Below are 10,706 nucleotides of genomic sequence, written 5' to 3'. Positions count from 1 at the left end.
GCAGCAAGACAGTCAGTGTTTCACCAGCATGCAGGTGTTTGTTTGTTTTTTAAAGAAATAATTAGCTTCAGATATTAACACACTGAGGGTCATTTGGAGAGGAGATTACATGTCCATGGATGACACTTACTGACAAGATGACGAAGAGAATGCAAGTGGAAAACATGGTGCTTTACTGTACAGTTGCTCAAGAGTTCATCATTGTCCAATTTGAGGGAAAAAAGTCGATACATACCAAAATTTCCCAATCTATGTTACCATGCTAAATCTAATTTCCCAAAAGGTTCCCCTCCCACCCTACCCCCCAAAATAATAATCTCACCAAAATAAATCAGAAAATACTTTATTTGTTTAATTTAATTGCTTTGTTTCTGAGAGTCAGATTAAATGATAGATATGTCTATTCCAGTGAGTGATTAATATGGCGCAATCACTAGCAAGTAATAGTGACACCAATCAAAAATGTTATTTTTACACTTCATATTGTAAAGGACTGGATTACAAGTTAGTTTGATGTGTAATCGGTGTTATTGCCACTCAGTTATGGCATAGTTGTTACACACCTGCAGCCATGTGATTACTGATTGTCCTTGAAGGTTTAATAGTCTAGAGCATAGGTGTCAAACTCTGGCCCGCGGGCCAAATTTGGCCCACAGCCTAATTACATTTGGCCCGCGAAGCCATACCAAATTACTATTAGAGCTGGCCTACTGGTATTATACAGCTAATATATATATTGTTTAGTATAAAGCTTTGCTTGTTCCATATTCAGTTTTCCAGCAAAACGTGTTTGAGTCCATAAGAAAAGATTCATTCTTATATCTGGAGGAAGATTTTTTTTTTTCAATAAATATTAATGTTAGCCCGCGACTTTGTTCCAGTTTTGAATTTTGGCCCACTGTGTATTTGAGTTTGACACCCCTGGTCTAGAGGCTGTTAAGCCTGTCAATTATATCAGCTACCTATGACAGAGTCTGTAAGAGAACTGGCTGAGAGTGTTTGGGGGGTGGGAGTTAGACAGTGTGTGTTGTGTGTATGCGGAAGAAAGGAGCGCAAGTTCGGCAGGAGAGCCCAGGGTTTTTTGTTTTGATTCTAGAGAGAGCGTTTTCCCTGCTTTTTTGGCGTTGGCTACGGCCCACAGTAGCCTGTGTTACTGTTCTTAATAAACAGCCGGTAAACGGAATACCGATCATCTCTGTCTTCTGTTGGAGGGATGCTGCAATAAGGGAATTAAGAAGTAAAATATAAAGTGCCTGTTTGCAATTGTTTTCTTGGTTACTTTTAAACAAAGCAATGGAAGCTATTTCACCATTTACGCTGTCTATGCTAAGCTAAGTTAACTAGCTGCTGGATTTAGCTTCATATTTAGCAATCTCTTTAGGTCAGTCACTTCATGTGACTCTCAGAAACAAATTTCAAAGTCAAATTTCTGGGCAGTTTCTTGGGAAATGCTTCATACTAGAGGAGAAGGAGACATTTATACCTGATAGGAATGGAAAAGACTGGGAAATGATGAGTGGTCACTGTCACAAAAACATTTAGATATATTTAATATATAAAATGTATATTTAATGTGTCCAAAAAATTACTAGATTTGCTATATAGCCAACTCTTTTAGATATCAGTACTACAGATTTATATTGGCAAATATCTACTTTTTTTCAGTCTATTATGAGGCGCTAAATACAACAGCGGCATTAAATGCTCCACGGAGAATGTCGTGGAGTAAACAATGTTCCACATAGAATCAATTCTTTAGTGGTTCGCTGTAACCTTGTTAAAAGGATAACTTGTAGTTGTTGGAAAAATATAAAAACATACAAAATACAAATAAAATAAATTTTAAAAATTCTTTAAAATTTTTCCGGAATTGGCCCATAGACACAGCAGTTACTGCAGGTGTCATAATTCTGGCATCCTTCGGTTGCTGGTATCACTAAACACTGATATACACAGAAAAAGAAAAAAACAGATGTGTCTCAGTTTCCTCTCATTAATACAGTTTCTAATAAATTTTCTTTGTTTCACCCGACTTGCACATAGACTTACGTGACGAAAAAACACAGTGTAGCACAGTACAAAGGTGGCTGAGTGTGGCACGGTATACTTGTTGATTTACTGGTTGACAGCACAGTGGCTTTGCCAGTATGTGTCATCACAAACTTGTCTCCCTGTCCAAGCTCTTGTCATGCCTTCGCCGTTTGTGACGCTTTTCGTTGCTTTTGGAACTGCATGGGGGAAAAAAGAAAATGTAAACCCAACAAAAATGATACAAAAAGAGAATTTCGGTGGCATGCATGCATGCAAATTTATCTCAAAAAGGTTCAGCAGTCTTTCCTTAAAACACAGATTATAGTGACTAGTAAATTAGACCCAGTGCTATTAACTATTTGTAATTAGCATGCCAAGGTCACATTTGACATCAAGAAAACATGAATGAATAACATCCACAAACATCTTCCATCACCCAAATCATAATTAGCAGCACATGTTCATCATGCAATAACACTTAGGATGAGACTCTCCATGCTGAAGGGGTCACCTCTGAACTGCTTACCTTTGGGATATCAGCTTCTGAGAGGTTAGGAAGGGGAGCTTAGGGGTGGGATGAAATGAGAAAGGCAGGCAGGAAATTCTATGTTAGTCTGCTCAGTGGGAAATCTACAAGGGCAGGACTGCTCCTAAACAAACATACTAGCTTGTCAGCTTCTTGGAAAAAGTCAGTATTCCTGAATAATAAACACCTGTGCTTGCTGCTTTCACAACCTTAAGATCAGAAGCCTACTTATGATCTGGATCAACATCCAGTATTATCTCTCTGTTGTATGGGAGATCTGGAAGTCTTAATAATGCAAATATGTGGCTAACCTTTTAGCACTTTGTTCCTTTTTAGCACTCTCAGCAGGGTTCACACTCTTCCACACATTCCCAAAGGACCCTTTGGACATCTCATCAGTGATGTTTACTGTGGCTGGGTCACTCCTTCAAACAAGCAGAGAAAAGGACATTATTTCATTGGTTTTCACTAAAGTAGCACAAGCACTTAAACCACACATACGTCTGAGCTAGAGCTAAGAATGAACTCACAAATATCCGCATGTGTGAGTTTTGGTTGACAGACAAAACAGCTTAGGTAAAACACAAAACACAGAATAGAATTAAATATCCGAAAGACTTACTTGTAGTGTCCCTCAAGTGGCACTTGTACAATGCCTTCCTCCTCTGCAATAATGCTGTGTTCCTCCTGTGGGAAGAGAAAAATCTATTGCAGTGGCAGAAATTTGAAGATCATCCAAGTCCTCTAAATAGTGCTCTCATACTGCACCTCTTGTGCAGCATCTTCTAGTTTCTTCTTCTTCCACTCTGGCATCAGGTCATCCAGCCAGCTCAGCTCTCTCTTGGTGAAAATGAAGTCCAGCAATTTACGAATAAACACTAGGGCCAAGACCTGGAACAAGAGAAACAGACTGACGTCAAGCCATCATATTCATTAGGTGCACAAACACTCGTGCATATACAAGCACACTTGGGTTACCATCATGGGGAAAACAATGGCAGCTTTAGAGGTCTTGATGACCCAGAGGAGGACCAAGCAGCTTAGCTGGATGATAGTAAAAAGGTGGACCTTCCTCAAAGGGACGTGACGAAGGTAGATGAAGTCTGGCTGATGTTTGGCAGGCATGCCAAACAGCTTCAGACGGTCAAAGAACTGCAGAGATACAAAGAAAAAATTAGAATTTTCCTTCAAAGCTTTTCTGGATTATTTCTTCCAACAGAAAATACCATGGTCACCTCACCTGAATACCTCTGAGTGAGGAAGCCCCCATGTAAAGAAAGACGCCATATAACACAGGCATGGGAATAAACTGCGTAGAGACAGAAAAGCATTTCCAGTATGAGTAAAAACTTAGAACTGTTAAAGTCTGTTAGATGGTGAACTTATTCATCCATGTCAGCGGTTACAGAAAACATTTCTCCTGTTTTGTTTGCTAGACATTATTATCTGTAGTTTAGAAGGTAGAGCAGCTCATCAACTAATCAGAAGGTTGGTGGTTTGATCCCTGGCTGCTCCAGTCTGATATTTTTTTGTACTTTGCAACTGTGGCTACATTTCTATAAGAGCATGCTAGAGAAATGTAACCATGCAATCATATGGTTGTAATTCCTTACCAAGTATGATGTGATTTCATTCTAACTTAACCATTGTTTTGTAGACATAACTTGTGTCACTCTAAACACAACTGTTCACATAAGTGATTGGATAAATGCCCTTTTTTTGATAATAAAGCAAACACTGAGTTGAGCTAAATGCCCCCTTGCCAAGGTTGGCTGTCCACTCAGTCTGTATAATCAGATATGAAAGTAACCACTGATTAATAATCAGATATGAAAGTAACCACTGATTCTGTCATGGTCTGCGTAGTACACAGATCATACAGTATATTGAGGAATGTGATGACTCAAACACAGACCCACAGAGGCAAGCTGGAGTAAACAAAAACAAAAGCAAGCAATTTATTTAGCCTGGTGGTCAAAGCACAAAATAAAGGTAAGACATAAAATACAAAAGGAAACCAAAAACTCTTGCTAAGAGAAAGCTAGGCGACCCAAGGGGAAGTTGACTGATGCTCTGACAATACACAAAGGGAGACTGAGACAACATATACACAAGCAGGTGATTAGAAAAAGTAGAGACAACACAAAAAATAAACATGGAGAGATGACAAACTTAAAGGAGATAAAAAAGGACAATACACGGAGAGATGACTAAAGTGAACAGAAAGGGATTGTTAAGGACACGAGTTTCAGACGCTATTTACTTGAAGTAGGTAGTTTGTTTTAGGCTGGTCACTGTCCACTTGTCTAATTTCCTCAAATATTTTTTTATGGACACACTAGAGATGCAACTAGTTTTCTTCTAAAATATTTTTGGGAGTCCCTTTGTTAATGCAAACAAATAGTCAAATGGTGAAATGTTTCATAGGCTCAACAAAATTATACAACATTATGCGTTCTTGTAACAGGTTGCTAGTAGCAAAGTGCCTAAAAATATTACCGGTATTTAAAATAGGTCCTTTGATAAATTATCTGTTATTTTTTTTATATATTGTTAAGAGTATTAAGAACTGAAGAAATAAAAAGTCTTTTTGGGATCCAGAAATCTCTGATAAGTATAGGTATAAGTATAGGTGTTTATCCCCTACCTTCAGCACGGAGGTCATGAAGACGGAACAACCCATCAGAGTAAAGATCATGAGGCCAGTGAAGCGCTGCTCTCGGATTCCCAAGAACTTGGGCTGCTCTCCAGGGGCCGAGCACTCTGACTCCAGCTTCAGGCTATTCACGTGGGAGATGGAGAGCACAGTGGCAGCCACGAACCATGGCAAGCCCATTACTGAGCACACACCAAGCATCACCCCCACCACAAACAGGTCCAGGTGATAGCCACAGCCTTTCTGTAGGGTTGGATCAAGGAAAGTGTGATTTAGATATTTAGATTTAGCTTACTTATCCACTTCAGGAAAAGCAAAGATTTGAAAACTAAAAAACAGCACACTGGGGCTTGTAGGAATTAATTGTATTGACCACATTTAAAATCACTTTCACACACCAATGTGAACATATCCAATGAAATACCTTTAGTTTGTGTTCCTTCCTGTTGATGATGACGGCTGTGATCTGCTGGTCCATAAAGATGAGAATGGTGCAGAGCAGAGCAGGGATGGAGGTGATAATTGTGGTCCACCAGGGGTTGGGCCCCACAGGGTTGATAATCCAGCCACGATCATCCCTGGTTGGCTAAGGGTAATGGCAAAAAGAACATTTAAAAATAATAATAATCATGAAGAATTTGAAACGTTTTAATAAATCAAAATACATATTTCCTCTTTATTTCTAAATTTCTCTTCTAAGTCATTATTATTAGACTATTATTACATTTAATTAGGAAGCTTTGATGTTCACTGCTAATATAAATTAGATATTTTCTGCATGTTTTTACACTAGTTTCCTATTTGGCCAGGATCGGTGTCATTATTGGTAACATACCGGATCCTACACAGGTTTCACAGGTAGTCCAATCCCTCGGATGGCACACCAATACCAATTGTCGGAAGGTTTATTGTATCTCCCAGCACAGTCTCAAGAGAATGGATGAGATTCCAGGAGACTGGAGTTAGTCTAGGAGAGCTGGACAGGGCTGTAGAATTGGAGGTGCTCCTTTTTGCAAGGAGGAATAGGAACAGGTGTATGTCCTCATATCTGCCCCTCATATTTGAGGTCCCTCAGGAGACAATCCTCGTACCAATTCTGATTTCACTTTTTATCTTATGTTACCCCTGGGTCATCTACTGAACAGTTTCAAGGACATCTTGTACCTTTGCTATGCTAATGATGCACAGCTGTACTTTTCCATTCAGCCCGCTAACATAGCTGTTGAATCTAAATCTAAACATTCTTATACTGTTTTATACATGTTTTCCTGTGTCTTTACTCCTCAGCCACACTGAAGCTAATGGGGGATCAGTGCTCTCTGTATCTCTGCAAGATTTGCGCAAAAATTGCATGCTTAAATGTTATGAAACACAGAAAAAATGTCCAATACAATGTCCAATTTTGATGTAAACAGCAGCTTGTGTGAGATTCATGTAGACTTACTTTGAACTTGTTGGGAACCTGTAACTTAGGTGAGGGGATACCCAGGGCATAATCTACTAACACCATAGTGAGGATGGTAATGAAGACTGCAAAGTCACTGATGATGGCCCGCACCTAAAGGAAACAAGACACACAATCTTTAGACAGAAGTATGTTACAAAAACTAAGATCTGCATACAGTACAACATACTGTGCTAACTAGATGCTGTTTATGCTGTTTTTGGAACATGTGGTCTCTATCGCTTTATCTAGAATGAGAAACATTACTTCTTGTCTATATATTTTAAAGGGTCTCATTATAATGGCTCAAGTTCTGTTTTGACAGTCCGTAAGGCTTGTTTTCTTACATTAAATTAATTAATTAACTCCATCACTACAGAGTTCAGATCTTTCATCTAATTTTTGACCTCAATCCACATGAAGTTGCAACGCGCGTTTGTGTACTTAAGATTTTCTGGAGGAGGACAGACTCTTAAAGATGTTGAAGAAGCAAGCTCCTTTAAGCAATTACTTTGGTGTTCCTCCACCTCCAAAGAAATGTCAGAAGGAGTCCGAACCACAAAAGAAGTGCAGGAGGTGAGCTGGCTTCAAACAAATGATGAACGCACAGAGATGTGGTGCAGAATATGCATATGTAAAAATCCCACTCTAGCAGACAAAAACAGTGCCTTTTATATGTACGCGAATGAGCGTTGCAACTTCTTATCTGGTGCGCGTCTTTTATTTTGACAGCAAATGCGCACCTGCGGGCCACTTATGTGCACCCCTGTCTATCCAGACTACAGTGCAGCACTTATCACCACAAGGTGGCGCCAGGACAGTACAGATGAGTGTGGCAGCATCAGGCCACACATGCACATCATCGCATTGATGAATCATAGAAACTGAACATAGGTTCTCCACAAATACTGTGTCCTAACACAACCAACTGATGTCAGCATAAGTTACCAAATACAGACATTTAAAATAAATTGGATAAAACATATGTACCTTGGTTGGAAAGTACCGGCTTGTCTTGAACTCCTTGAGAAAAGCAGACATAAGGACAGTGGAGAAGAACAGGACCACACACCAGAACAGGACGTCAGGGATGTACGGGCCATGGGGACCACAGGCGCTCCCCTCAAACTCCCCATGTAACATCTCGCACTCCTACTGACCCCAGAGGACACAGTGGTGATGATGATGATGATGATGATGATGGCGGTGATGGTGAGAAACAGGGTGTGAGCAGGAGAAGGAGGAAAGCAGGGATAATGATGCCAATAAAAAATGATTAGAGTTACAGTGGGGATAATGGCAATGATGGATGTCAGTGTCATTAATGAATTAGAAAATTCTGACTACCAAAAGTCAGACACATTCACTGCTCATTTTCTTTACTATCCCTGTAGTGCATGATTCATCACTTGCATACAGCAGAGGCCTCACCTGACTGCCACATCTAACATGTGTAGGAGTGGTGCAGCGCGCTGCCACCAGCGTGATTGATAAGTGACATCATCCCTTACACTGCATCTGCACCCTCATTTTGCACAGCTAGATACCATAAAATACTGCCCACATGATCCTAATCCCTGCCTAGTCTTATTATGTTTATGTAACAAAGTAAGGGCTGAGTACAACACAACATGTGTGGTGTTATGTTTCATTGCTGAATGAACAGTTTCTTTCTAGGTCCGGCCTTTCTTCTCCTCTGCATCAGGCATTATTTTAGACATATACATATATATGTATGTATGCAAGTGTTTTGCTATAATTTTTATTCTTACCGTGACCTCCAGCATGGTCCAGTTGACCTGCGAAGCAGTGATGTTTCTCTCGTCCCAGAAGTGCAGAGTCTCATTGCTGGGGTCCCTAGGTTCCACACAAGAACATCTATAGGAGGAGGATAAATAGATTCAATTTTCTTGAGTAAACACAACAGGCCAAGATAAATATACTCTATCTGCAGTTCATTAGCGGTGGCTGTGTATTTTGTGTATTTGTATTTAATATGTTCTGGCGCCACCTAGCAGAGAAGGCCATGATTTCTTCTTAAAGAAAAAAAGAGCCTTTCTAGACCTTAAAGTCAACTAAAGGATTGAATGAAATTAATCTTTAGTCGCTTTTATATGACGTAGCAAAGCAAATGTAGAATACGACATTAATATCAATGTACAGCTTAAAATGGCTGAGATGTAACTGTACACATCCAAGCATACACAAATTATCTCCTATTGCCCAGCCCTCCACCACTGACCCTTTGACCTAATATAAAACGCATCAAACCCGTTGAATTTTTTTAAGTAAATGTGGTCATAAGTTACAAAATGAATATCATTCTCTATTAAAAGACCTGAAACTAGAAACCAGGAAAAGTGTTTACAGGTATCATAAATTCATTTAGAATTAGATGTTTTCTTTGTACAGACTTCTACATATCTTAATGACCTTGTAGTACCATATCACCCCATTAGAGCACTTCACTCTCACACTGCAGGCTTACTTGTTGTCCCTAGTGTATTTAAAAGTAGAATGGGAGGCAGAGCCTTCAGTTTTCAGGCCCCTCTTCTGTGGAACCAGCTTCCAGTTTGGATTCGGGAGACAGACACTATCTCTACTTTCAAGATTAGGCTTCAAACTTTCCTTTTTGCTAAAGCATATAGTTAGGGCTGGACCAGGTGACCCTGAATCCTCCCTTAGTTACGCTGCAATAGGTGTAGGCTGCTGGGGGATTCCCATGATGCATTGAGTATTTCTTCTTCAGTCACATTTCTCACTCACTATGTGTTAATAGACGTCTCTGCACCAAATCATACTTGTCATTAATCTCTGTCTCTCTTCCACAGCATGTCTTTATCATGTCTTCCTTCTCTCACCCCAACCGATTACAGCAGATGGCTGCCCCTCCCTGAGCCTGGTTCTGCTGGAGGTTTCTTCCTGTTAAAAGGGAGTTTTAACAGAAAAAGTGCTTGCTCATGATTGTTGGGTTTTTCTCTGTATGTATTATTGTAGGATCTACCTTACAATCTGAAGTTACTTGAGGTGACCGTTGTTGTGATTTAGGGCTGTATAAATAAAATAAAACTGAAACTGAAAAGTGAAGCCATTTCAATTTCAAATGAAATTGAAATGGCTTCACTTTTCATACCTGGATCCTGGTTCATCTTTTAAATGATTCATCACATTAAATAAACTGTCTTCTAAGTCTAAAACTTGGTGAGATTGGTTCCTTAGATTTGTTATTTTTTTGTGATTGTTAGTGTTACACTAGAGTTTCTCAAGGTTAAAATGCTTAAGCCTCACTGAATGCTTGTTTCACTCATAATATGTCGTAAAAACACTGTGTGGAGTTGTCTGTAACATTTTTCTGAGCTTAACTCATTCTGCTGGCATTTATCGAAACTAAATGTCAGCCTACCCTGCTGTCCACTACACCAGAATAGAAACTCACAGAAGGAGCTTTTGGCTTGACATAGCCACTAGCCAGCTTAAAGCACGATGATCCATCCTGACACACACTCAACATGGGATTATTCATCATAAAGCACAATCCATGTCTGAAAAAAATGAACAGCATGCCCGATACAGTGCTGTACCATCTGCCGTTTCTTGACACAGCAAAAGACTTGAGCACATGTGCTGAGTTAAGCACACCGTGCATGAGCTGTAACTAAAATGTACGTACGAGTACAACGTGAGTTTCTGAAGGTTGTTGTTCTTGTTGATGGGGTAATGCACCCCCAGGTGAAGTAGCTTCTCCAGGGCCTCATAGATGAAGATAATGCAGATCAGTGCAGCAAAAGCTTCCTCGGTGAAGCGTGTGATGTAACAGACAAGCGAGCTGGCATCCGTGGCTACCAGCAGCAGACAGAAGAAGGCTGTCCACAGGCCAATACAGGTCCTCAGGGAGAGGTAGGAGAGGCCGTATTCCCTGATGGACACAAAAAACACAGAAAAACATAGCAGTGGCAGAAAAGCAGGATACATAATTCAATATGACATTTCAACTGAAGCATAAAACACACACACCTATCAAATAAACAGAAACATTAGTGTATAAAAGA

General features: G+C 39.9%; 1 protein-coding gene across 4 annotated transcripts in view; it reads right to left on the bottom strand.

Annotated features, from left to right (window-relative positions):
• Positions 1–1,605: 1,605 nt before the first annotated feature.
• Positions 1,606–10,706, bottom strand: part of LOC113015811 (sodium-driven chloride bicarbonate exchanger-like) — a 50,047-nt gene continuing 40,946 nt past the window's right edge. For 3 of the 4 annotated variants that reach the window (XM_026158132.2, XM_026158133.2, XM_026158135.2), the window contains 12 exons: positions 10,328–10,573; positions 8,430–8,535; positions 7,648–7,809; positions 6,658–6,771; positions 5,638–5,799; positions 5,205–5,456; positions 3,798–3,866; positions 3,536–3,709; positions 3,326–3,448; positions 3,180–3,244; positions 2,869–2,982; positions 1,606–2,228 (listed from right to left, as the gene is read on the bottom strand). In XM_026158132.2, the coding sequence (XP_026013917.1) occupies positions 2,156–2,228; positions 2,869–2,982; positions 3,180–3,244; positions 3,326–3,448; positions 3,536–3,709; positions 3,798–3,866; positions 5,205–5,456; positions 5,638–5,799; positions 6,658–6,771; positions 7,648–7,809; positions 8,430–8,535; positions 10,328–10,573 (1,660 nt within the window). In that variant the 3' untranslated portion in view covers positions 1,606–2,155. Of the gene's footprint in view, positions 2,229–2,557; positions 2,596–2,868; positions 2,983–3,179; positions 3,245–3,325; positions 3,449–3,535; positions 3,710–3,797; positions 3,867–5,204; positions 5,457–5,637; positions 5,800–6,657; positions 6,772–7,647; positions 7,810–8,429; positions 8,536–10,327; positions 10,574–10,706 lie in introns of all 4 variants that reach the window. The other variant, XM_026158136.2, reaches the window with a different exon arrangement.

This window comes from Astatotilapia calliptera, chromosome 23 (genome assembly GCF_964374335.1).
Source record: "Astatotilapia calliptera chromosome 23, fAstCal68.1, whole genome shotgun sequence".
Lineage (NCBI taxonomy): Eukaryota > Metazoa > Chordata > Actinopteri > Cichliformes > Cichlidae > Astatotilapia > Astatotilapia calliptera.
The sequence above is the reverse complement of the archived record's forward strand: the minus strand, read 5'-3'. Positions and strand labels throughout refer to the sequence as shown.